The following is a 27248-nucleotide window of genomic DNA, read 5'->3' on the forward strand; positions in this document are numbered from 1 at the left end:
CTCGGGTTTGCGTTCAGCATTGCCGAGCACAGACAGGCTCTATCCATGGCTTCCATCTTCCTAATTAGACAGAGAGAAGTCAGTCAGGCCCGAAGCCCTGCGGGACCAGCTGCTTGGCTTCTCTCCACCAGGGGGAGGATACACACTCCCTGCAGCAACGCTGAGCAGACGCAGCTTGGAAGTGGCATACAGATGCAACGGGGGAGACCTTTTGTGACATTTAAGTGCAAAATCTGGATTGTTTTACACAACTTGCGACAAATGTGAATCTGGAAACAGTTCAGTGTATTAGCAAACACTGCAAGATCTTAATTACAAGCAGTTGAGGAGGATATCAGATACAAATTAGGGGCTGTTTGCATGTTATCACACACCTTGCTGCCACAGCGAGAAGATTCTTCGCGTTGGCTGCACCTGGATCCACAGACAGAGACTTGGCAGCCAGCAGCAGCTTACTGGAAGCCATGGAGATGTTCTTAAGATTACCAATGACCTGGATCTGGTCATCTTTGCTCTGTACAGGAAAAAAAAGGAAAACTTTTGGATCTAGAGCTGTCGTCAGAGAATACAGTATTTTTTTTTTTAAGGGACAACATATTGAAGAGAATGTTCCTACTGAATCCCCACTACCTATATCCTCTTTTCTCCCCTAGCAAGAGAGCCTTGTTGTCATGCTACATCAACTCCAATCCCCGATGATCTTGGTAAATTAATGAGGAAAATAGCCAGAACAAGAACTTCACAAGATCTCATTACCTCTGACTATGTTAGTGCTCAAGGGGACAATCATTTGCCTAAGTGAATTAGATTAAAAGATCTAATTAACATATCTTAGGTGCTAAAGTGACACAAAAATATGAGGTCGACCTCTCAGTGTTTAAGCTTTCATGTCCATCAAAGGGTTGAGCACTCCTCTCTGTGTGTGAAATAGTGGTGTCAGTGGGTTATCGATGAACTGTTTCAGTGGAGTGGGAAGGGGGGGTGTTATATGATCATGGAACCTACTTGGGTGTGTCCTGCCATCTCAATGCCAGCATCAAGGAACTCGTCAAAGTCTTGACTGAACTTGCCCGAGGCTGCAGCCAGCTGGCCGCTTGTTCCACGAGAGGAGTGGACGACCTCGCCTGCAGAGTGGTTGAGTTCAGCTGCCGTGTGGTTCAGATCAGTCTGGGCCTCCTGGAATGTCTTACTGCAGGGAGGGAGCTTCAAAGACAAGACTTGCATTAGCCACACTGTGGAATATCATCAGTCACGTAAAAATGGAAATACCCTGTGCAATTACGGGGTGATATCTCAAATTTACGCAAATGGTTTGTGTCGAAACACAGAATTCCTGAACTGTGAGTTGTATGCCTCCACCAACCAGTGCTGTTTCAGTCTGAAAATATTTTTTTCTTTTTTAAGTTCATCTATGAGTCCAAAATTTGAAGAAATTCCAGACAGGCAGACTTCAGATACCATGTTCAAAAGACCAAAAATGTGTTTCGTGAGGTCACAGTGATCTCAACCTTTAACCACCAAATTCTAATGAGTTCATCTGTCAGTCCAAGCCAATGTTTAAACTACATTTGAAAGGATTAACTCAAAGTGTTTGTAAGATATCACGTTCACAAGGGAGAAAAGTGTGGACAACCCAAAACATGCTGCTTTAAACATAAGGAATAAAAATGGCAACAAATCTTCAAAATAAAATATGGCATACAATATCCACCAGCAGCTTCTTGCTGGCCTCTCCAATGCTCCTGAGGGCCATGTCAACATCTTTTTGGCCTGGCAGGCAATTCACACAATTATTCAGGGAGTGTGAAACCGCTTTGGCCACCTGAAACACAGCACAACACTCTGTCAATACACTGTCCATTTGTCATTCTCACAATGTGCAACACAAAAACCCAGATCAAAGCAATAAGGAGAAAGACACAAATACAAATTGGGCTGACAGTGGTGCACAGTCATCTGTGACACTAATTTATGCTGCTGTCACAGATATAAGCCAAACAATATGTTTATCCTCAGCAGGAGAATGAGCAGTTTTACTCTGGCGCTCCTGAGAGAGAAAAACCAGGCGAGAGACAGAGCAGAGTGAAAATAGCAATGCTTAGGGGGGGATGATTGTTGTGGAAAGAAAAGATTTTTACAAATCACTGAAGGAAGGAGAGAGAGAGGAACAATGTGACTGTTACATGAATATCACTTCTATTTCTATGATGCTATACCTGCGCCAGTCTCTGCTGACTCTCAGCATCTCCAGGGTGAACCAGAGCCTGGTGGGCTTCATGGATCAACATGGCCGAGCCCTCCATGACGCACTGGGCTGAGTCGAGCATTGCAGCTGCAGCCTGCGGCTCCTTGGTGCTGGCTGCCACGCCCCTGGCTGCTTGGGCCAGTGTCCTTAAAGCCTGTGCTGTCTCTCTGGCAGCCACACCTGCAAACAACCGGCCACACACAGCAGACGATATCATACTGTAAACCAAAACTTAGTAGTATAATAACAGATTCAGTAAATACTAGAAACTGACACGTGCTACAGATAATCTAATGTGCTGTCTATAGATATAATACAGGCATACTATTCTACAAACACAGATGAGATATGATGCTGCCATTCTCCTCTGCTGTACCTTTTATTGTAGTTACAAGAAGAAATAATGTCTCTGCAGAGATCAAAACTGACACCACACTAAACACATTAATTTCAAGCTCATTACTTTTGCTGTGCAGCCTCCTGTTTAAGCAACACAAACTGAGAGCTACGTGCATTTCCTGTCCTCTTACTATAATTGTAATAGCATTGTGGAAATGAGCTGGCGGGGGCTTGACGGTGCCATGCTGAGAATAAAACTGATGCAGAAATGCCCTCATTGTTTAAATAAATTAGTTAATATAATAAAGATGGCCCCCACATGGGGGGTGCCCTTAACTTATTATATACACAGAGCAGAGGAGAAAAAGAGAGCAGCAAATTGCATCAAATTGCATTAGCTAGCCAAGTGGAGCCATTTGCTGATGGAATGTTAAATGTAGTGAAAATAAGATTAATGAGCAGTGAGCAGCACCCTGGGCCACAGCATGAAGTGCTGCTCTGGAGCATTGTTAGAAAATGTTATTCTCTATCTGTCTTCATCTCTTCTCCCCTGAGATCTTCAATTATGCCAGAATTGACGGCAAAATGGCAGAGGCAGGCTGGATTCAAAGGGCTCAGTTTAAGGCAATAGTAGCAGCACGAATAAAGGAGTCGTGATTTTCTCTACCTGCTCTATCCTCACACCCTCTCTTGGCACAGAAGCTGCATTTTCAATAAAGGTTAGTCAGTAATCTATGGATATTTATCATATCCATCCTGTCTTTCTAAATGCATAACGGATTTAGACAGAAATAAATCTCTCATTGTAGAATAAACTTATTTTACCTGTATAATGTTCGTTGCCTTGTGCCGCACATGTTAGCAGCTGAGCCATGGACGAGCCCACAGCCTTAGATGTACTCCCCAGATCCTGGGCACACTTCTCCAGCTGCATCAGAAAGCATAAATATTATTTGATTCACAGTTACTATCACTTCATTATGACAACCCTTCTACAGTTGTATGTGTAAAGTGAAATGTTTCACTTGAACTTCACGATGTACTGACCGTTTCCCCAGGAAGAGGTTTGAGTTGGGCATCGATGACGGACATCTTGGCATCCTGAAGCTCACTTTTGAGTGTCTGGACTGTTTTCAGGGCTGAGTCGATCTCCAGAGGACCACATGCTTCATGGGCCTTTAAACACACACACACACACGCACACACACACACACACACACACACACACACACACACACACACACACACACACACACACACACACACACACACACACACACACACACACACACACACACACACACACACACACATAAATGTTACTCATATGCAAGCATCCACTATGCAGAGCAGACAGTTACAAACATGCAAGAGAGCAACACAAATTGCTCACAATTTCCTGCATGAGTGAGGTGAATGCTGCTACATTTAACATTTATTGTGTGTATATACCTTCTGAGTAGCAGTCCTGAGCTCCGCCAGGCAGGTAGCCAGGTTCTTGGCACACTGGCCCAGTTGCATAGCAGCAGCCTGGTCAGCCACCGTCGGAACGGCTGACTTTGTAGATGCCACCATCTTACTTCCAGGCTGAGGGATGGTGACAGAAAAACACAAAACAAATGAATTGCTTCAAGCACAAAAAAAAGCATTTTTTTGTGTGAAGATAGAGAATGATGGTTGCTGGCTGCGTCATGGTGAGAGGACAAACCTGTAGGAAGCTCTGGCTGGCCATGATGAGGGCGAGCTGGGCACCCAGCTCCTCAGGCTGGGCCTGGCTGCTCCTCATGCCCTGCACCAAATGGGGGATGCTATCTGCTACTGCCTGCATTTAAACACATGTAATCTATGTTTCATATCCACACCATCACTTGTGAGGGGAGAAAAATCAAACAAAAATGACCAAAACATTCATATTTTATGGGTTAAAGGTTTTCCCGTGGATTTTTTTAAGAACATAAGAGCTCATAAGAAAGAGTTCATGATCATACCTTGCAGCTGTGAACGAGCTGTTGATGTGAGACTGTATTTTTGTTGGAGGCAGCAGCGTTTTGTGCAGCTGCAATGGTCTGAGTAGCAGCAGCCGCCGCCTGCTTTGCAGCTATCTGTTCAGAGGAGAGACATAGAAAACATTTAGACAACAGTAAGAGATTAGTGCTGACGAACTGCATAACATTAATTTCCTCTACGATCAGAATTACTAGATCCACACCCCTGCTGGTTTGTTTGTTTTTTTTATTTGTTAGCAGGATTACGGAACAACTGATTCAGATGAAAATTTGCTTATATAGCTAACTCTCATTTGCAGTATTGTGTCCGTTGATTAATGAGCACTGTCGCTATCAAATAAACAAACATAAATAAAATAAATACTGCTTGGCTCTCATTCATTCACAGATGAATTAGTTGTGAAGCAATGACAAGACTGGAGAACAAAGAAATGCTGTCCTTGTTGAGTGGACGAGGAAGAGGTGTGGTGAAAAAAAGAAACATGGAATAGATGATATATTATACTGAGAAAAAGAACAAGACAGAAACATGAAGAACAGACACGACAGGTAAGGAGTCAAACTTTTTGTATTTACTTCTATATTTGGATCTAAATAAAAGCATGTGCTCATCTGCACATCAGCTGAACGCAGTAAGATTAAAGGCCCCTTAATGAGTCTAAATGTAAAAAATGCTACAAGCACACCTCCAGAGTCATGGGACTTTGGTTTTCACTGGCTCACACATTTCCTTGATGGAGGCGACCATTAGCACAATTCCTGTGACCACCTGATGCAGGGAGGCAGACTGAGATATACGTCTGATACAGAGCTGATCCCAGCCCAGGGTAATGCGAGGTTTATGTGAAATTGAACATCGAGCGCTCCAGAGCAGAGAGGGCCCAGTCATTAGGGGCAAACTGATACCGACGACTACACGCAGATCTCAACAGGCAGATAGTTCATTCACAGCACTAATGGGACGTGTTGCTCACTGCTGCAGGAAAGTGGAATAACACAGACGAAAAATACTAAATGGGCCGTTTTTGTACAAATGACCGGTGAAGAATTTCATTATTCACATTCTTTCCTCATGTCTAAACTCAGCTGTTATTTCCACTACATTTCATCAGTGTTTATACCACAGCAATGACACGATGTGGGAGAGAGATGTTTGTGTGACATGATTGCCGGTTAGAAGACTTATTTTGATGAAGGTCAAACAACACAAAGACGACAGCGTTCTGATTCCAATGACTCACCTCCAGTCTGTTGACCAGTTTTTTCTTTATAGCATTCTGAGCTGCAGCGTTAGTGGCAACACGGAGCCCCTCAGCTGCCTCTCTGAGCCGCTGCTGCTGGTCCTCGTTCTCTGGGTAGGCAGCCGCCCCCTGAGGGTGCATGAACACATGAGGGACACGTAAACACATCCATGACACACATGCAGATATATACTGTATACAGACACACACAGTATAAAATCAGACCACAGCGATTTAATTCTAACATCTCCTGTTATCCATGTTGTACAATTGATGCAAAGAGGCAGACAGTTTCCAAGGAAACCGTCAGTGCCAGATTCCCACTTCCTCTTTGATAATGGCAGTGATGTGGTGATTAATGTGTCACAGATCAAAAACATCTAACGAGCCATAAGCAGTGTTTCACTTGCTCGGGTATTTCACACTGATAATATCCTGCTCGACGTTGCCAGGGGCTTATTAACAGCCACTGATGCTGCACCCTTTTATTTTGGATGTAAAATCATGCTGGTAGTTAGAGCTGACAATAGTCCCAAAATATATATTCTACAAAAAAGCAAAGCGATTCAGCCCAGCTCATCTTTTAACACTGCACTCGGTGTGAGATGACACATGTAATTTACAGGAGCTGAAAAAGAAAGCATCTAGATAAAATGCAACATTATCAACTGTGTGTTTGTGGATCAAATTCTTTGTTACCTCCAGGTTATGTTTTCACCATTTGTTTATTTGTCTTTTAGCAGAACTACACAAAGACAACAAAACAGATTTCCATCAAATTATATCCAAATAAAAATCTGGATCTAGTGAATTATAATGTGGTTTTCAAAGGGAACTGTTGGGCCTTGGTGGAGGTATACGTGTCCTTCTAATTTGCAATATGATAGAATTAATGTGAATGTGTTTTTATTTAATTATTTGGAATACATGACTGAATAGTAGTAAGGTAATATTTTGATATAAGCAAATACTGGAGAGTAAAGCTGTTCCTTTCTCACCTTAGCGGCCTCCACCATGCGAGCAGTGGCGTCAGCCAGGAGTTTGGCTGCAGCCAGAAGTTTCTTGGAGTTGTCCACGTCCACTTCAGCCTCTGCATCAGATCTCATGGCATTGACCAAGTCAGAAGTGGCCTGAGCTAACACCCTGGCCTGACGCACCATCTCACCTGTTAAAACATGAACACCCACACAAATATTAAGGTCTTCCACCAAGATTGAGGCCCAAAGACAATCAAATTCAGCTTGTGTTGTAAAGCCGAGACTGAGTCTGTTCATATAACTTTGTTTTTCAGTGTGGGCTGGATATTGTGTAGGTTCCTGGGGATTTGTAGGAGATTGAGAATGATGGACAAGTTTGTAGTGTTGTGATCGGTTTAAGAAGTGGAGAAACATTTCATGAAAAAAAAAAAAAAAATATTCTTCCTTAAAGAAACTGACACAAACCGCTGAACATGCTTTCAAATTTGTGTCAGTGATGGATGAGTTTGTCTGTACTGTTACACCTTATGTTTCAACTGCCAACTGTGCCTCATTAGTGCTGATGTATGAGCATCAAAGCTGTCATATGGGCAATTTTATATAGGAATTATGTTATGTGTATATTGTGAAATATTATATGTTTTCAGCATTCAGAGACTGTAGAGATAAAAGAGACAATGTAGGGACCCAAAACTTTGTCAGGAATAATTATTGCCATGGGAATAACAGGATGTCTGGCAGCTAAAAGCATCATCACAACATTAGACATTGCATCAAGTGGACAGTGAATAGATGTAGTGTTCCTGTGAGCCACATCATTGTTTTCATCTTTATGTGCTCTTATAGCTGAAGCTTACTGGTGAGTCATCCCCTCTGCCTCGCACAAATGAAAGTCTTCAGAATATATATGTGTACCATCCCCCCACACACCTGCTATAAAAAAAACTTGTGTCTCCCAAACACCCACCTACAGCTAGAAATAACTCACCCAGAGACGTCTGTGAGAGACAAGCTATCTGGGTGCTTTACAACCTACATCCTGTGGCCTGGGGAATCAACAAATACCTGTAGAATGAACAATAATCACTGGATGCGGATCCACTGCTTCACATTTTTTGTTTTTTCCTGTTAAAAAAAGTTAGTCCTTCCCAAAGGTCATGTGTTTCCTTTTAAGTTTCAAAGCCTCCCTGATGTTGATTGGGACCAGACTGAGCGCTGTGTAGTGGTTTTGGATGACATGTCTCCTACAACCCCTTGAGAATTGGCTGGGTTTGCGAATTCTTCAGCCTCATGACTTGAACCATAACAAATAGTCCAATGGTTGAAAACGTTTGAGCCGCATTTTTAAGATGACTTAATAGATGTGCAAATATGGACAATATCCTACGGCGCTCTGTCAAGTGGAACCAGGTATTAATTAAGAAGCATATGATTTGTTATGTTTTACTCTTGTTGTGAATGAACAGGCTTGGATCATATCAGGAGACCTTTTCTTTCTTTTTTGTGCTCACCAGCATCACCCATGGAGGTGAAGATGTTCTCCGTCACGTTCATGATTGTGTCTGTGGCCTGGTCGTAGCGTCCGATGGGCTCTCCGCAGCTGGCGTAGTGGCGGACATGTTGCAGCAGGTCGCTGAGGGACTGGCTCACCACACCGGCTGCCGCCCCGACCTGCTTCAGCAGCTCGCCGTCGTCGCTGGCCGAGCGGCACGCTTTGACGCAGGTCTCCACCGAGCGGTCCACCAGCTTCCCGGCCTCAACAAGCTGCTCCTGACACACCGGGGAGCTGATGGTTGGACTCACCACCTGCAACACACACAGGTCATAGAGGCTTAAGAAACATCACAAGAATTGAGGAATAAGTTGATTTTATTTCTAAGGTAATTATTTCATCTAACCAACAATAAAAATTCTATATAAATAAAATTGAAATTGACAATCAGGCGTGTTCGGGGGACTGATATTTTTTAGTGTGTGCATTTTGGTGCATATGTAACCTGGGATTTTAAATGTGGTTTCATAAGTGGACTGTCGGGCCTTGGCCTGGGTACATACTGTTTATTTTTCAGCAGGATTATGCAAACCATCCAATTCTGGTGCAGATCCAGTTTAACAGGAGGATCCAATAATTTTTTTATCACTTTCCATAAAACTGCGAGTGATTTTTTAACATTATTGTGAATTTCTCAGGAAATAGTGTGTTGAATTTATTTTAATCCAAACCAGGTGTTTAGATCTGTGGAATTCATTATTTTAGACAATTTAAGTGCAGATTATCATTCTTCTATTAGAAGAGCAGATGTGTACGGCTGTTTGGCCTTGGCGGAGATATGTGCTCTAGAGGCCATTCTACTTTGATTTAAGATACAGCACAAGAAAATTGGTTTCTGAATTTTAACATTTCCAAAGTAAAAATCTAATTAAGCTACAGCGACTAATGCAATATATCCTGACTAGAATATTTACTCGGATTTCCTGCCTCTTCAGACATCCTTTACCGACTTGGCTGCAGAGATGAACAAGTTTCAGATAAATACCTTGGTGCAGGCGACCAGCTGTGAGGTGGACAGGGCACACTGAGTGGCAGCTGCGATCACCCGGTTCTGCAGTACGGTGTCCTCGGCCACCTGGGCCACGTTCTTGGCCTTCAGGACTAACATAGCAGCTGCATTGGCCACCGCTTTGGCCAGATTCATCAGGGTGTCCTGCAACATATTAATCAATGTCCTTCACTGGAACACGGCACAGCTGCGCACATGTGACTGAAGGGACGGGGAAAGCAAATGTTTAGTCTAACTCATTTTTCTTCAGTTGATTTATGGACAACCCATGAAGCCCCCTGCAGAAAAATGCAAATAGTGATAATGCATTTGTGGATGTGAATGATAAATCATATCTGTTATTAAGTACAGAGAGACTACACTACACTGATGTTCATGTAGTAGATAATTGACTACAGAGAATGTGGGATTAACACTGACGGCTGTAAGGAGACTTCCAGGAAGTAAAATATGTGCATGTGGCAGATAATTTAATTTAAAAGTACAAGAATGAATGAGACAGATAGGAAGAGCTATAGATAAGCTGTCTGAGACAGTGTCATACCACTAATGAAGCCCTGCTTCTGACACATTGTTATACAGCCTGAGGTGATTACATAAGAGCCTATTGACATTTTTAAAGACGTTCTGAGATTCCGTGTTTGCCTTCCTGTTTGGCCGGCAGTGTCATAGGAACAGTGAGTGGGTGGTGTCCAACCTGGAACTTCTCATCGGTCTCGCCCTCCCCCATGTGACGGAGCAGGTCCCCGCTGGCCTGTCCGATGCTTCCTGCCGCAGTCAGCACCGTCTGTCTGGGCTGTATGAGAGTGACATCACCACAACCATTACACTGGCCCGTTCTCAAACAGGCCTCCATGAATTATCTAAAGCGGACTTCAGGGTCAGAAATCCTCCCAGAAAGCATTTCTTTAATTCAACTTCAGCGGGAAATAAAAGGAAAGACACTGCATGCTGCTACCAGGATTACAGAGGAAGATGAAGTCTGGGTCAGTACAATAATCTGTGGGTGTCTCACCTCGGCGGCTGCAGGCTCAACAGATCGGAGCAGATCTGATACGGCTCCTGCCAACATCCTGGCAGCACCCATGAGCTTGTGTCCGCTGCCCACCTCATCATCCATCAGTGCAGCGAGCAGTTTGACACCCTTGGACATCTCCGTGAGATTGGAGGAGATGGTGGTGATGGCGCAGCCCACCGCTGTGTAGTCTGTTTCTGTGGGCTCACCTGCGGAGGATGGACAGCCATCATTACAAATTACACATCTTTGTTGCGCAGCTGCCACGTTGGTTTAGCTATTGCACGGGGCAGCTTTCGTGTAACACACGGTAACACACACATCAATGTCAGTGTCATAATTAGAGCCAATTTGAAATGGTTCCACGGAGATGAGCACGTTGATGGAGCAAGTGGCCCTGAAGAAAAACTTTGTGTTGGAGTGAGGGGGAGTATAAGTGCAACCAAACAGATGGTGAGGTAAGATTAAAACCCTGCAAATGTCTGGCAGGAGCTCCACTGGCTTTTTGCCAAACAACATGGGGAGCAGAGAGAGATGTTGCCAGTCAGAACAACAAGTTCACGATTTATTCATCATAAAAATATGATATTTTCCCTTGTTTAAAAAGATCCTAATCAGTGAGTGTTTAACTCTGACGATTATGTGAAGATAAACAATATTTTTTCACAACAGGGCCATTTCCTTTAGAGCTTTGTCCAGTGTGCTCTTCATAAACCAGGATTCTGGTGTCGAAACAAATACAAACTGAAAATGATAACGTGTGCCATCTTTTAGCTGTTTAGTATTCTCCAGTACTCACCTGCAGTGAGATTGACCACAGATGCCGTTCCAGCAGTGATAGCATCAACCTGAGAGTGGATTTCATGTTTGGATTCATCCACTTTGTTCTGAACCCAAACCCTGGAAGCCTTTCGGTGGAGGAGGAGGAAAAGGAGAGCTGTTGGCTTTCATCACAGTGGGTGATTTTCAGCTCACATAAACTTTTTTTGTGCGGGATTAAAGGACTCTGGCTGTAACACCTACAGCTTTGGAAACACTCAAGCATTAAATACAGCCTCCACATCTACAGTCGGTTCTACATTTTAATTATATTTGACAAATACGATTGACTTTGATGTGATGAGAATTCTTTAAAGCTCTCTTTGCTGAGCAAAACCAGAGGCTGTGATATCAGAAAGCACAAAATCATGATTCTTAGAAAACGGGAATCTGTCTAATTCCAGAAATCTCTGTTTGTCTGTTTGCATGTGGAAAACATATCTCAAAGACGTTCATCTTATCGACTGAATGGAAGTACAGTGCCAAATTTGGGGAGGTGTGGACACGCAATACATTCAATTTTAAACTTATTAAAAAGGCGACTCATCAACATGTTGACGATCATGACAACGGCAACTGAGGCCTCATTTCCACTGGCCAAAAAACCCACTACTATCTGGCTTTTGTCTGCAATGGAAATGGAAACAGTCAGCATTCATTCCCGGGTCAAATGACTCTGCAGTAGACACTGGTTTAAATCGGCTGTGATGGAAACTCACAGGTCAAATGAAAAGACATGTTTAGAACCATGTCTCGGCCCTATAATAGTAGCTATAAATGATGGGTATCTATCCATGCTGTATCTATTCAAAAACACACTGTGGAGAGTGAAGAGAAGACTCACCAAGTCATGTCCCAGTGGAGGAAGATTATCAACATGTCCCAGGTCGGATTGGGCCTGTTGCACAGCCTGCATGCTGCTGTTGATGGTCCCCATCAGGGCCTGCTGGGCCAGACTCTGACAACAGCAAACAACACAGATTGCAAATGACTTAACAGAAGCAATCTAAATACACGACATGCATTGTCTGTGGGTGTAAAATTGTCAACCTCTCAGTCATGCAATCTAATATCTCTAAACCGCAGGAGACAGATGGGCTTTTACTGTGAGTATAAGGAACTTCTCATTCCCTATCTCACTCACGGCCATATTCATATTGTTCTTGTTGTTGGTCATTGTTGACAGCAGGAACCACATATAATATTTCACCACCACAAACACCACAGATCAGATTTACATAAAAAACAGGATGTTTTAAAATAGGAGCGCTGATCATTTTTTCATCTCCTCTGTTCACACCATGTTTTACTTAAACAAACCTGCCTCAGGTTAAATGCTACACATAAATGCTAAGTTTATTATAGAATATGGTGACACTAGGGATTTCTTTTTATATCTGGTGTAGTTGCATTTGTTACTGTGTTTGGTTGCAATTGCAAGTGCGTTTACTCACCAGCGGGGGCATGTGTCCCCTGTGCATCTGCCCCATGGTAATTTGTTGCTGGGCCGAGGGCATGGTACCCACATTGAATGTGTCAGGGCCGCCGATGGAGCCCGAACGAATGATGCCCGGAAGGGCTACTGAGCCATGCTCCACGCGACCCACCCGGTTAAACTGCTGCTGCAGAATTGTGGACCTAAGACGGAAGGAAAAGAGACAGGAAGTGCAGGATAAAGTGTCGGAGAAAAAGAGACAGCAGGATGCATTCAAAGTGAAACTTCTGTGTAGTGGAAGGATCAGTAATATGAAGTCAAACAAAGCAAAACACAGGTTCTTTTCATTTAATCTTCTGATCAATTATAGATTAACTTATCTTATGATAAATAAAATAGGATTTATTTCATTATAAGTGTAGACAGGGGCGTTGTAAATTCCCAAATGGAGCTGTTCTGGACATGGCTCGTGGATCTTTAAATTCTGATAACTAATCAAGATAATAATGTATCTGTTCTTAATTTAAATGACAAATATTACAATATTGTAATTGAAACAATTACCACGCTTGTTAGCGACTGTTCTCAAGGTGTGTAGGTATTGTCATAAAATAAATAAATATACTGTAAAGGAAAATGTCTGCTTTCCTTTCCAGCTCAACAGATGCTCCTGACTCCACTGGTTAATTCTGGCTTGTTTTGAGAAGCAGCAATTATGCCTTTGTGTTGAGAACCACGACGAGAGTAAATTGGCCCCTGAGCAGCAGGAATACGATGCCCCATCCTGCCTGAGAGCGGTTTCACTAACAGACCGTGTGGATTTATAATGAGAACAGATTTCCAAGCTCTATGATGGAGCCATAAGCATTAAGTTGATTTTCATCACTTTGCTAAGCAACATGGGAAAAACAAGAGATGGCAAAAATAAAAAAAGACAGTTTCCAATGAGATTGTATCTTCACCCAGGATATTATATTATGAAATAATAATTAAGTGGCTTTACCCTGAGGCAAGTTTTGTGTTTATGTTTGTAAAAACAGGGAATAACTTTCAATTCTTAACTCGAAAATTCAAGAACACTATCTGTGAGTGTAGCTAGTGTTAGTGCTGCTTTAAAATTCAAAGTGACTGGTTTTTTTTGTCTTTAATTCTAACATAAGCTCCCTTGGGGGGAAAACTGTGCTGGGCAGGCAGAAATGTAATTACATGCACAATTAAACAACAAGGTTTAGATTCATGAAGAATAAGTGGACTGTGCTTGCTGAATCTGAATGGTCAGCATCCCCCTGCACGAAGCAGCACACAGACAATACAGTGGATAACATCACAACACAATATAATGCAATACTACTCACTTCTTAGGGGAAACCGATTCCTCCAGCATGGTGGACTCCTCATCTCCCTCAAGGCCAAAACGATCCTTACTCTGCTTCTGTAGCGAGGAGAACCCGACACGTCACAGCAGACAGTATGAGACAAATGTACAGATAATTGGATGTATGCTCTATGGATTCAAAGAGTTCTATTATACAATGACTTGCCTTTTTAAGAATGATGTCAATGTATCCCGCAATAAGTTGAGATATCTGCTCTCCCTCTGTAGTCTGGACAGAGTAGTAACTCTCCTGGTACTCTCCAAAATCCTTGAGAGATTCAGAGCAAATTAAGTCACAGTGTTCCAACATATATCTGGTAACATATTCTATATCTCGTAAGAGCCTCACAATCAGCTTACAGAAGAAAGACAAAAGTCAATAAACAACAGCATCTCTATTATTTCTAACCCCCACAAAATGAAAAATGAGCCGGCCTAATTCTCCAAAGAGGTGATTAAAAGGAGATGTAGTGTAGTTCCAAGCTTTCCGCAGAAACACAGAGGTTTTTTTTGTAACTTTAAATCAATGTTTGCAAAAATACCTCAGAGTATATATTTTTTAAATCTGCATAATCTATAAATCTTTGAATTCAGTACTCCTCTCCGATACTGGATGGAAACAGACAGTAGGGTTGCCAGCAGCTGGTAAAGAAAATTGAAAAAGCTTTTAGATAAATAATACATCCAACTTCTGCACATTCTTCTTCGAGCATCTATTGTTAACTCGGATGAAAAAGCTGGCGAGCATGCTCCAAACATTCAATACTGGAGGTCTGAGGTCGCTGCAATTTTTCAGGTTTCTGTTTGTACTGGAAAATGAAAACTAGGGGAAAGGATTGAATGTGATGCAGAGCTGTGTAATTCACCCTGTACACGGAATGACTTAATACGTGTGATGGATTAGGAGCTTGTGGCATTCGACTATCACAGTACCAGGGTGAAGCTTTTGGGGGAGGCAGCCCATCTTTTCACTGTCGTCAGAGGCCAGTCCTGCACCACGTCCTTCGTCTTCTCATCCACTCGCATCACCGACTCCTTGGTTATCCCCAGCAGCCGCGGCACCAGCTTGTTTTTGCCCTTCATCTTTTCCTGTCAGATAGGAAAACATCAAGCAACCTTTAACGTCTCTGCTTAAACACCCACGTGGATGATTCATCCACGGCACAGATGCACAATCGCAGCCGTACATGCTTTGTCCGTGACTTAAAGCCCTAAACGGAGGAGAAGGCCGGTGGTGAAGTGACCCAGCAGAGTTCAGCCTTGTTTAACTGCTGCTTTATTGAGCAGGCTCTCCACAGGCTTTAGTCACTGTCATTGCACCAGCATGATGCCCACACCTGCTCTCTGCCTGACCAGCTCCAGTGCCCTCCACGCTCTGCCCACTGAAAATCTATTGCAGCTCACTTCAGAGACCGAGCCTGCACTTGGCTCTCCTCCAGGGGTGCAGAGGACAACACAGAAATTAGCTAGTTGTAGAGACAGGGAGATAAAAATATAGTATATACTTTTTTTGTCTGTCTTTGTTTGTTTTTTTTATCACTGGGTTAAAATAAGGAGCTCTGACAATGGAGCGAAGGCCAATCAGTAGACGGGTTTCTGGGTTCAGGGCTCTTAAACACAAGGACAGATAACATTATCCCAGTGTTGCTGATATCTTCACACAAAGGTTTATTCAAAACCTCCATTGTTTTAGGCTACGTTACTCCAGCGTCACGATTATCAAGGCTGAATCGAAGCAGGAAGTTTGATTTTCTAATCACAAGTGGGTATGATATTATTTTAAATGCTTAGCCTTGATCATTGTTTGGGTAAATTTGCATGTTCAATTAATCACCATGGATAAGCAGACACCCACACACAGTCCTGTCTCCATGACTTTAGAGGACATTACATTGACTCACATTGATTTCCTGGGGACTAACTCTAACCTTAACCAGAGTTACAACTCGCTTAACCATAACCTTTACCCTAACCTTAAGCTAAATCTAACCTTAACCTGAACCTAAACCATACCTTAGCATAAGCTTTAACCTAACCTAACATCAAAATTAATCTAAGCCTTACTTGCTTTCTTTAAGGAGGACAAGTCTCCATAATGACTATGTAAACAGAATAATATAACTGAGTAATACTTGGACGGCACACACACACACACACACACACACACACACACACAGTATTTTCAAATCAACATAGAACCTGCAGTGATTAAAGAGTGTCAGATGTGAAATGGAAGTTCATGCTCTCAGATGTGCTTCAAACAAGCCAGGTCTGGGCATTGAGAGCGAGAGTGCAGCTGCAGTGAATTATTTAGCAGAGTCTTGAAATCTCCATCAGTAAATCTGCTCGTTTGGAGGCGGACAGTGCTCGTGTATGTGGATGCACACGCACGCTCACTCGCAAAGATAATGTGAAGCTTGCAGTCCGCTTTAACTGTGCAGGCCAAACATTCCATTTATCGTCCATTAAGACCCCAGCAGACAACTGAACTCTTCTTCCTCTTCTCCCCCTCTCTACTAACTGGGCTGCTCGTCAGAGAGCTTTTGTAATACCTGCCGGCGCAACTTCCTCCCATTCACATTCAGCGGCACCTCCATCTCCCTTTTGTGTTTGCCAAACCAGAGTAGAATCGCTCGTGTCACAAGTATTCCACAGCACTGAGTTTTCAGCTGAACAGCAAGTGCACAATCTTCCACTCTGAACCTTCTGATGTTGTGATGATGGGTTTTTATTTTCTGAGCTTTCAACAAGCTTTCATACCTGTTTCATATCAGACGGGCCCACTACCAGCTGCCACTTATAGACACGACCTGAGTTTTATTTTGGCTCAGCAATCATTTAAAATTGTGGTTTTTAAGAATTGGTTTGTATTTTCATAGTCTTGGCCCTCACTTGTATCATACAGTGGAGTATTGGGACCACTTACATGAAAAAAAGAAATTGGTGATTTTGATAATAAAGTCGCTAAATGAGAATTAAGTTATCATAGTTATTATAAATATAATTTTAGGCTATGTGTCATTTCAGAGGAATATCAGTAGATCAGCCTCTCGTCTGTGTTACAATGAGGAATGTAGAGCATCAAGTCAAATTACACTTAAGTATAGGTTTGACAAATAAGGGCACACTTACTTAAATCTTTTATGGAAAATGAATTGGTAGTGTTTGACTGTCGGGCTATCAGTGGACCTCGACGAGCATGAGATCTCCTTACTCACACCGGCAGATCACAAAACACAACAACAAATTGCAAAACACAACGGTATTAATTTGTAATGGATAAGGAATAAAATGGGTACCTGCTGTCGACAAGGCTCATCGCAGATTGGATGGACGCATGGTTTCGTGATTTAATATTGTGTGCTCTTATTTGCAGTTGCGTTTTATCATTTGTTGAATTGTTTTTGTGATTTGCACTTGAGGGTATTTAAGGGCAGAGAAAACATTTGCTGGGAATGTAAACTTAATGTGCTTGTGATCTTATGCATGCAACAAATCTGTGAAGCCGTTTTCCATTACCTCATCAGTCTAGTTCTTACCTTCACCAGGAAGAAGGACACCCCGTATGTCTGCAAGGACCTGGCGAGCTTCACATATTTCACTTTTGCCTCGATCTCCGTCATCTCTCCGCAGTTTTTATGTTCCTGGAGAAACAACAGCAGTTACATCTGCACCTCCTCAGACTGATCATTACATACATATGTCAATATACTTGAAACGAGGTTATCTACATGTGTTCTATTTAGTCACTTTGTGTCTCAGCAGAGAACAAATCACTATAATTCCCCTGGCCCGCCCACAGTGTCAAACACAGTATTTTTAAAAACTTTTTTACATACTTGGAATATTTTCTTCTCGGACCCTCTCTGCTTGATGTACTCCTTAGGTAGGAACTCCTTCAGGCTATGGGGATAAATGACATTTTTGCATTGTTACACGTTTGAGCTACAGGCATTTCCTTTTCTATTAACATACCTCCACATATGAGGTCATTCTTGCCCTACTGCCTACATATCAGAAAACAGTTGTAACAGCTGACATCACCCCTGAGCTTTCCACTGCAGGAAATCCCTGAAGTAACAGCCCGCTCTGAAGCGGGAGATGACACTGTATGTGTGTGCACAGCTGTGAACGTTGACTGATTCTGAATGTTGGTGTTAATGCATCTCTTTGAAAAGAAAAAGAAAAGTAAAGCTTACTCCAGGAATCCAGGCTTGTGCTTGTGCTCCACATGAGGTCCGAACTGGATCTGAGCCTGGATCCCCGCAAACTCACAAGCTTTATCAAAGGAGACAGGGTGGGATCCATTCAATATATCATCCCGCGCCTGGAGGAGACACATGTGAGGGTGGGGGGGTAAGTGAGAGGAAGAAACACACATCAAGGGAAAGGACAGAACAAAGGCATGAGATTTATCCAAACTTCACCCAATGGAGTCCCGTAATGAGCACTTGTTGTGCTTCAGAGAAGTGAATGAAGTGTATATCTAGAGCAACTACATCATAACTGACTCTGCCACACCGGGCAGCCCAAATAACATGTGGTTCAAACAATAAAAGCTGTTTTGCAAATGTAACAGCTCCAACAATTTGTCATCACAGCCCATTCGGTGTTAATAAAAAGGAAAAGAGCATTACACAAATGCAACACAGTGTCCCATCTGCATTACAGAGTGGCCATCAATCTGATGTTAAGAAATCTAATGACTACATGTTTTTCTTTCTACCGAGTGGAAACAAAGCCTTGTGTCTGTTTGCTGCTGCTGAGACGTCACTTATGTTTCGATGCATTTTCAGCCAAGCTGTCTACATTATCTTCATCATTTAGATAGATGGAAAGGGAGAAGGCTTTGTTGACATCTTTCAAACAGTTGTCAGTGTGCTGTTTTCTCCAGGGGGCAGTCAGCTCTGTCTATCACTCTCTCTCTATCTCACTATCTATCTCAGTCTCTCTTGTGCACCGCTGCAAAATGAATGGCGCCAAAAGCCTAGAGGTGGCGCTGAAGGTGAGAGAGGCTCCATCAGTGCTTTTAGCATGAGCATATCAGTGCGCAGCGTGGACCCGGCTTCTTATGTCCCATTACATCAATGAAAAACTAAGCAGCAGCTTACTGCTGTAATGAGGACAACAATCTCCTCCACTCACAACCACGTTCTTTCCCCAGTGTAATTCACAGTGGAGTACATAAGCTCTCACTGAACACAAGAAGACACTCTAAAATTAGCCCTCACACATGCAATTCAGTCCGGCACACACTGTTACTACTCTGTATTCTTCTCAACGAAGATGCAAGGAAAAATGGAGATATGTTTTAAAATAAGTATTGCTAGGTGGATGATGATTGGTAATAGGATATCATGTAACCAGTGGACCACTAGTTATTTAGGACAATAATTGAAGTTGCAGTATGGCTTTGCATTAAGTAATACATAGATATCACATAGATACTATGGATTATAACTCTTTTTACATGTTGAAAGTCCTGTTTGTTTGTTGGTTTGTTTATTTGTCAGCAGGATGATGGAAAAAATACTAAGCAGATTTTCACGAAACTTACAGGAACAGTGGGATATGGGCCAGAAAAGAACCCATTACATTTTGGCATGGATCCAGAAATTATTTTGTAATATTACAAGATTTCCCAGGAAATAGATCATGAATCTATGAAAATAATGCAGATGCAGATTTAAATGGGGTTTTACAGGGGGGGTGGACTATGACCTATAACTACCACAAACATGTTGCTGGGATCATGTTGATTTCGAATGAAGTCAACAGTTATATGAATCTTCAATTGTTTTACAGCTGTGTCCAAAAGAACATGACTGAAGCCCTGGCTTGTCCTCCGGGCCTTGGCAGACATATGTGCTCTACTCGTTAGGATTTTGGAGTTTCCTGGTTACGTGTTTGTATGTGTAATGGTTACATGAAGGGTTGGACAATCCTGGTTTTAAGAAACTCAAATGTCACACAGAGAAACCAAGAAACTGAGGGTAAACATCTTATTGAGGTTTCCAGAATAATCCTGAGCAGGAGTTTCCTGTACCCTTTTTTTCAGTAAAACAAGTTAAATGCAATTTGAAGGACCATTAGATTGGGTTTTGCTCTCATCTTCCATTGCTGGTGATAGGAGGTGGTCAACAGCTACAACGAATTTAACTCAGTCTGTCTAGATATGACAGTTTGACACACAGAATCAGCGTCCTGGATACTGCTCTGTTAGAATAATGTGTACAAGCTGATAAATAACCTGTCTCCCGCTTGTTCACACCAAATGTCACATCCAACACCATTTACACTTGAAGCAAATGGTTGTGCAGATAAGATTCAGCTTGAAAGGATCTGTCCTTCGCTTAGGCTGGAATGATGTGTGGAGCTACAGCTGTTGTCAAGAGCATATCAGCAGAATAAAGAGTGTGTCAGGTTATGATGGTCGAGCAGTACACCTCCTACCTCCTTACTAGACAGCTGATAACCAGGCAGTCAGTGAGTGTGAAGCATGAACGAAACAACTGATTTCAATCAAATACTGAAAGATGGAGTCGTGTGGAGCATTATTCACTATTGCTATTATAGTCAGTGACAGCTACATACAGTAAGGTGTAGACACTGAATTGATCATTGACTGGGTTATTGATCACTAATTTACAGGTAATTTAAATGTAAATTTGAAATCATGTTTCAAATGATCAGCCCAATAATTGTACCACATTTATCAACAGACAGGACAGTGAGTCCAGTCCCTGAATTTCTCACGGCGGATGTGACATTTTAATGGAGACGCATGAGTGGAAGCGAAGCACAAGACATCAGAAGCTGTGACACATAAAGCCCGGGGCTACGACGCTGAGGTCAACAAGTCCACCACGGCCCGGCAGAGCACACAGAGTATAATGCAGCCATAAAAATAAATGCTGACATAGGGATACACTAAAGCAACTGAATTCACAGTGTATGAGCAGCACAGTTGCTAGTAGATCAGTGAGTAGAGGATTAATCTACACGATTATCTCAACGCTTCATGACTTGACATGCAGTTTTAATCCTAAATGCATGAAAGGATGAATTGGGATGGCTCATTTAGCACAAATTATTTAGGATACCTGAACTGGCTTTGGTCCATATGTATTTCTCTGTTGTTCATTTTCCAATAAATCAAAAATACTAAAAAGCTCATAAAATGCTTTAAAAAACTGAAACAATGCAAGTACTAGAAAAACATTTTATGACATTTTGTGGCCTTGGTTGTAGTATTACAGATTTAATTCTGCTGTGAATTAAGAGTTAATATCTCTTTATTAAGGATCTATACTATTTACTCTTTCGCTTTGGAGTATCCTGTCTCACGGTACAAAGCGTATTCTTTCTGGATCAACAAATGTGAGCAAAAGCAAAAGCAAAAGAAGAGGACGCAGGGAGTGATGCTATTGCAAGAGAGGTTTATCCTGGTCTTAACACAAATACATGACAGAAAGGGAGTGGTCGAGTAGTAAAGGAGATTAGTCTGTTACTGGCAGAGCTTCCATTATGAGTGTGTGTGTGTGCATGAGTCTGTGCATGTGTGGGTGGGTAGGATTGAAATCATGGAAGCTTCACATCATTAATAAACATAAGCTTGTTTTAGATCATTGCTGATTCGCCGGGATGCTCTGTCAAAAGAAATGCCAGCAATAATGTCAGCATCTGCTAAATCTGAATTCAATTACCCTGTACTGCTGAGGTTCTGGGAATTACATGAATTGTGAATGATAAAGGATGTTAAAGAGGAAAATTTGTGAATTTGTGTGTGTCTGTGTGTGTGCGGGGGAATTGGTGCACAAGAAAGAAAAGGAAAACGAATAAGGAGAAGAAGCTGGGGGTATGTTCCACTCTGCTAGAAATCTCTCTTCTGGCTCTGTTTGGCCTTTTTATCACAGTGACAAATTAGAGCCTGTGCCATGTGAGGGGTCTCTGTGATCTGGCAGTGTGACAATCCTAGTGTGTGTGTGTGTGTGTGTGTGTGTGTGTGTGTGTGTGTGTGAGAGAGAGAGAGAGAACGAGGGAAAGACAGATAGGAAAGGCCAACGGAGAGGCAAAAGGAGGCGGGGGCCAGGGGCGGGGATGTTATTGTGAAAGGAAATATGAGTCTGCGTTGAGAGGAGCGCATGATATGCGCCGCGCCGTAATGTGTGCCAGGGTAAGAGGGTGGAGATGTGCTCGCGCGATTATGTCAGAATGTGTAGGAGATGGAGAGTGGGAGTGGAGACAGGCGAACTGTGAGAGGAGGAAGGAAACGTAGGGCAGGAAAAATAGAGGCAAAACCAGGGAGCAGACAGATAGAAGGGTGGATGTCTTTTTATGAACACACGTTCAGGAGGCAGAGATGAAGAGAGTCGAAAGCTATACATATTTCAGACGTGGTATATACTTTATCTCTGGGCACAGTTTTTTAAAGATCATGTATTTTTTACATCCAATAATCTCTGTGTGACTCATTTTTAAATAAATACTCTCTTACCCACGCTCTCTGTCTATCTCATAGAGTACTAGGTGGATGTGAGAGAGTGTGCTGTGTTCGGGAACTCCACACCCCTCTGTTTGAGTCCAGGTGTCAGTGGGGAGCTCTCCTCCTCCTCCTCCCCTGGCTGGAGGGGCTAATGTGAGTGCAGTGATGTGTGCAGTGACCAAACCCAAAGTAGTTCAGTGCCGGAACTCCCCCTGTGCCAGCAGGCCTCCCTCTATCCCTCCCTCCCAGTTTATAAAACTGGTAGAACTAGCAAATGAGAGAGAGAGAGAAACGAACCTAATAAACACAACACCACCTCATCCAGATGTAACCCCACGAAGCCAAACTATTTCTCCTAACTACCAGATGTGCAGTATGCTGAACATTAAATCCACCTCCAACAGGAAGTGTTCAGATAGAGACATAACTCACTGCCTCCAAAACTCCTCAGCCTCAGGAACAACTTCTATACCACAGACCTAACCCCTTCTAACCACTGAATCACTGACTGGTTTTTTAAACAGAACTCCCGCTGTTCAGTCTGGAGCAAAACCCAATACCATCCAGCTGAGAAGTGCATTTGTTCAATCAGATGTACATTGGTAGGGATTCTTTATTGCACATCCCATCTGACACGGTGTCTGCCTCGAGCAAATTCCTATTGAGCTCTCCAGACCTCAAAGAAGAGCAGCACAGTCTGCACCGGCCTACAGCTGAATCCATCCTCAGATTATCCTCTGAGACACCCTGATAAAACACATCCGACAATTTCAAGGTTACGGCCAAAAAATCAAAAAGCATGTATAGAGAAGATTGTGTGCTTTCAATGGACTTATGTCCAATTTTGAATGTTTGGGTTCACTCTTGTCACTCTTGTTAGCTGTTTTTCCAGCCACAGCTTTTCAGATTAAAGCTACTATAAACCCATTGTAAGCTAACTATCACCAAACAGAAGGCAGACAAAGTTAGCGACCAGCTAATGAAGAATTTGCCAGCTACACATCCAGAAACTTTATGAGGAGACAAAAACAAAAGGTCAGTGTGTACTACTGTACATTAAAGTTCATTGACTGTTAAATGTAAACCAACTACAAACTGTGATGTGACAATATTTTCTTTATTAATTGTTATGCTTCACTATTCAGACAGAAAACATGCAGTTTTTGAAATAGAACGAAAGCTTTGCCTTCATATATTGTTGTGATACTGCACAGAAGAACCAAGTTTTTTAATTTAGACTCAAAAACCTTAACGGAATTACTTTCCTGTCTTGATTATTCTGAAACTACATATGCTAACCTGCTTGGGTCTAATTTTGCAGAATGTCCTGTAACAGGAACAAATTTAGGCTGTGGTCATCTTTCTCTCTGCACTGTGTTTTTTCTTTGTCAGCGTAAAAATGTGTGCGCGTGTGTGTATTTGTACTTATATATTTGCGAGGACCATGGTTAAGACTTTGTTTTAGGGTTAGGTGAGGGTTAGGGTTAGGCATTTAGTAATGCTGGTTAGGGTAAGGATTAGGGTAAGGGGTTAGGGAATGCATTATGTCCATGACTGTCCTCACAACTATAGAGAAATGTGCTCGGAGTTCGGAGTTTACCTGAACGTAGAGCAGGTTCAGCTGAACCGGGTCCCTCGAGTCCACGTTCTGGTCCGAGTAGAAGAACTTGCGCCTGAGCAGCAGCGTCTCGCTCTCCTCCACCCCTTGCTCTCTGAACGTCCTGCTGTGGTCCAGCCAGTTCACTGCACAATCAATACACACACTGTTACCACATCTGCACAAATGAATAGACAATCACTTAACAAAGGTTTTACTAGAGGAGGACGCTGATGGTGAAATTAACCCGGCAGGTCGAAACCCTTTCGGACAGACAATTAGCCAAATTAATCACGGAGAAGTGGAAATCTTCTGTGGGCACGAAAAGTGTCACTTTTGTTATTTTCAGCTGAGATGAGAACTAGTTTTTCCAATTCGAGAGGGTGATTTATATATTCGAATGTTTCAAAATGTCTTTGTCCTCTGGGCAAAAGATAACGGTGGTAATTTCATTAAACTTTGATATGTCCACGCAATAAATTAGACTTGAGTGATGAAGAGAAATGGGCATGAGGCCATCAAGATATCAACAACACCCCTTCACACTCACAGTCGTCGTCTGTGTGGAGTTTGGCTTTGAGCTTTTCCATCTTCCTCTCATCCCGGAGCAGCAGCGTTCTGTCTTTCTTCAGGGTCCCCATCCCGTCCTCCTTCTTGTCCTCCGTCACCTCCTGAATGAGGGAGTACTCCTCATAGTTGGTGATTCCTGAAAATTGCACAAGTTAGCCTGGGGAGGAAGAGGAGGGGAAGGATGCCTCAAACTGGCATGATAATTACTACCACGAAAGAGAAAGTGGTTCTCTTGCACTCTCTTTTTATCTCTCTCTCTCTCTCTCTCTCTTGCTCTGCTCTGAAACAGAAGTGAAGGGAAGCTGGTGCAGAGCCAGTAAAACTAAAATGGGAGCGAGGAGGAGAAGAAGCCAAGCAGAAAGACCCACTCCAAACAAACATTTTCTAATAAAGCTATCTGCCAGACACACATCCCTCTGCTCCTCAACCAAATGAGCTTGATAGCAGCCCCTTTCTAATTGAAATATACAGCTTGGGGAACATCTCAGTCACAGACCAGGATGGCACTTCGGCATTTATTAGCAACAAGCTTGTTTGAGCTTGATAAACTGTTCCCATTGTGCTTTGAGAAAAATGCGATTAGGACTCTATCAAGCATGCATGAAACCTCCAACGTGGTTAACTAACGCTGCTGTTCAAAATATGAAATTAATAACACGTAATAACACAGAAACATAATGCAAAGTCAAGTGCTGGGGACTAAAAATATGACAGAGAATGAATAATTCATGGCTTGGACGATGGCTTGACAAGATTCATATTAGCAGAGCTGGGAGACTTATCACTTACCTATTCTGCTGCAGATGGTGACCAGCAGCTCGCCAACTGTCTTTGAGTCGTCCACCATGATGGTTTTAATCGCACCATCCAGCATTTTGATCTTTTGCGGCCTTTGCTTCTTCTTATATTCCAAGATGTCCTGAGAAAAACAGGAGAGACAAGCACAATGACAGGGGGCTGATGCAAGAACAGGGCCAACTGAAATCTGATTGGCCCATGAGGTGCCCCTGTTAGTTACTTACGAACAATACTAAGAATCAAATTGCTATGAATTTATTTTTCCTTGCTTGAACAAATTGATCAATGCTTAGGAGCTAGTTCAGACATTAAACATTTCACAGTGCACATTTGTAGCAAGGTCCAACAATGCATCTATTTTCTTCGAAGACTGAGGTCATTCAGAGCAACAAACACATTATGTTATTGTTGTTATAACTGTAACAGTATGGAATCAGTGCATGGATCAGTTGTCTTTCCATGCGACTTAAAGCCAGACTGACAAGACTCAGAGATTGTGGGATGTTGTCACTGGCAGGTAATATTACATCTGACCCCTCTCATGTCTTATTTGAGAAATATTAGCTTCACCATCTAACAGGAGATTCACAGTCCCGAAGGCTCGACTGACTGAAGAACTCTTTTGTTCCTCAGTCTGTGAAACAGTTTAATCATAGTTTGAGCTCTAAGAAAGCCTTAGTGTTCTGCTCTGCAGCCACATGTTTGATTCAGTGTCATCTGTTTGTGTATAATGTTTGTAGAAATCTTTTTTGTTCTTTTGTGTAATCACATGTTTGTGTGAGGAGATGGATGTCTTGGGATGCAGGACAAATTTCAGAAGAGATTCTGACAATAAAGTGGAATCTTATTTAATATAATTTCAAATGTGACTTTTCAGACTGAAATTTATCACAGTCAACAAGGAATGACTGAAATGTTGACCTTACTGAATCAGGAATTGTTTATGGATGTTGGACGTATAATTGGCCCCTCTGCGTAAATTGTGGCCCCGTCACAGCTCCTGATTTAGAAAAAAACTCCATACACCACTGCACAGTGACAACAGTGCAACAACCCTACTGATCCCTGCTGACTGAAAACCGTGGTCGCTCACAGCGAGCAGGGAGGCATCATTTTCTCAGCTCCCTCTGGAAGATGTAAATCAGTTTGAGAGATGATGAGCGACAATGATGGAGCTCCAACTCAGACTATACGACTTAATCTTACCCCATTCCGCAGCATGTAGTAATCCAGGGTTCTTCCAGACTCCAGCCAGATTCCTTTCCTGGGATCATCGTCAGAAAGGAAGAGGCCATAATCCGAGGCTGAAAAACACAGAGCGTGCAGATGTAGATGCTTATAGATTTCCATTATGTAAATGAGATACTATGCATGTTAAACCATTTCTCAGTCAGCAACCACACCTTGTCCTGACTGGGCCTCCGGCACTCTCTCCCTGATGATTCTGCAGGCGTCATACACAGGCGTGGACGGCTCAAACTGCATCGTCTTCACCACGTTGCACTGGCGAACGCAGATCTTCAGCGATAAGGCCACCATCTTGATGGGTAGTATAACGGCCTCACCGACCTACACACCTTCGAAACACACATGGGTTTAAACATTAGGTGAGTGTGTAAAGTCATATGTTAATATCACAAATAGATGGTCTGTGTTATGGCTGCCATCAACAAGCCATTATACAAATGACCTGTCATAAAATAATTTTTAAATATATACTTGAAGGTGTGAAGAGGAAGTACTGGAGGCAGATTATAACACCGCAAGGCACAAGAACAAATCATC

The 27248-nt window shown here is 42.5% G+C and overlaps 1 protein-coding gene across 4 annotated transcripts in view; it reads right to left on the bottom strand.

Annotated features, from left to right (window-relative positions):
* tln2b (talin 2b) overlaps nt 1-27248 on the bottom strand; it is an 82037-nt gene that overhangs the window by 21614 nt on the left and 33175 nt on the right. For all 4 annotated transcript variants that reach the window (XM_020079370.2, XM_069528466.1, XM_069528465.1 and 1 more), the window contains exons 2-30: nt 26867-27040; nt 26670-26767; nt 25455-25584; nt 24646-24801; nt 24099-24241; nt 18213-18340; nt 17853-17916; nt 17553-17657; nt 14947-15102; nt 14180-14281; nt 13994-14070; nt 12658-12841; nt 12048-12161; nt 11184-11292; nt 10385-10593; nt 10067-10165; nt 9346-9513; nt 8320-8614; nt 6830-6996; nt 5832-5960; nt 4573-4686; nt 4293-4406; nt 4037-4171; nt 3632-3760; nt 3410-3512; nt 2217-2425; nt 1703-1822; nt 1006-1203; nt 375-514 (exon numbers count right to left, since the gene is read on the bottom strand). In XM_020079370.2, coding sequence (XP_019934929.1) covers nt 375-514; nt 1006-1203; nt 1703-1822; nt 2217-2425; nt 3410-3512; nt 3632-3760; nt 4037-4171; nt 4293-4406; nt 4573-4686; nt 5832-5960; nt 6830-6996; nt 8320-8614; nt 9346-9513; nt 10067-10165; nt 10385-10593; nt 11184-11292; nt 12048-12161; nt 12658-12841; nt 13994-14070; nt 14180-14281; nt 14947-15102; nt 17553-17657; nt 17853-17916; nt 18213-18340; nt 24099-24241; nt 24646-24801; nt 25455-25584; nt 26670-26767; nt 26867-27002 — 4031 coding nt within the window. In that variant the 5' untranslated portion in view covers nt 27003-27040. The remainder of the gene's footprint in view (nt 1-374; nt 515-1005; nt 1204-1702; nt 1823-2216; nt 2426-3409; nt 3513-3631; nt 3761-4036; nt 4172-4292; nt 4407-4572; nt 4687-5831; nt 5961-6829; nt 6997-8319; nt 8615-9345; nt 9514-10066; nt 10166-10384; nt 10594-11183; nt 11293-12047; nt 12162-12657; nt 12842-13993; nt 14071-14179; nt 14282-14946; nt 15103-17552; nt 17658-17852; nt 17917-18212; nt 18341-24098; nt 24242-24645; nt 24802-25454; nt 25585-26669; nt 26768-26866; nt 27041-27248) is intronic.

This window comes from Paralichthys olivaceus, chromosome 7, assembly GCF_024713975.1.
Source record: "Paralichthys olivaceus isolate ysfri-2021 chromosome 7, ASM2471397v2, whole genome shotgun sequence".
Lineage (NCBI taxonomy): Eukaryota > Metazoa > Chordata > Actinopteri > Pleuronectiformes > Paralichthyidae > Paralichthys > Paralichthys olivaceus.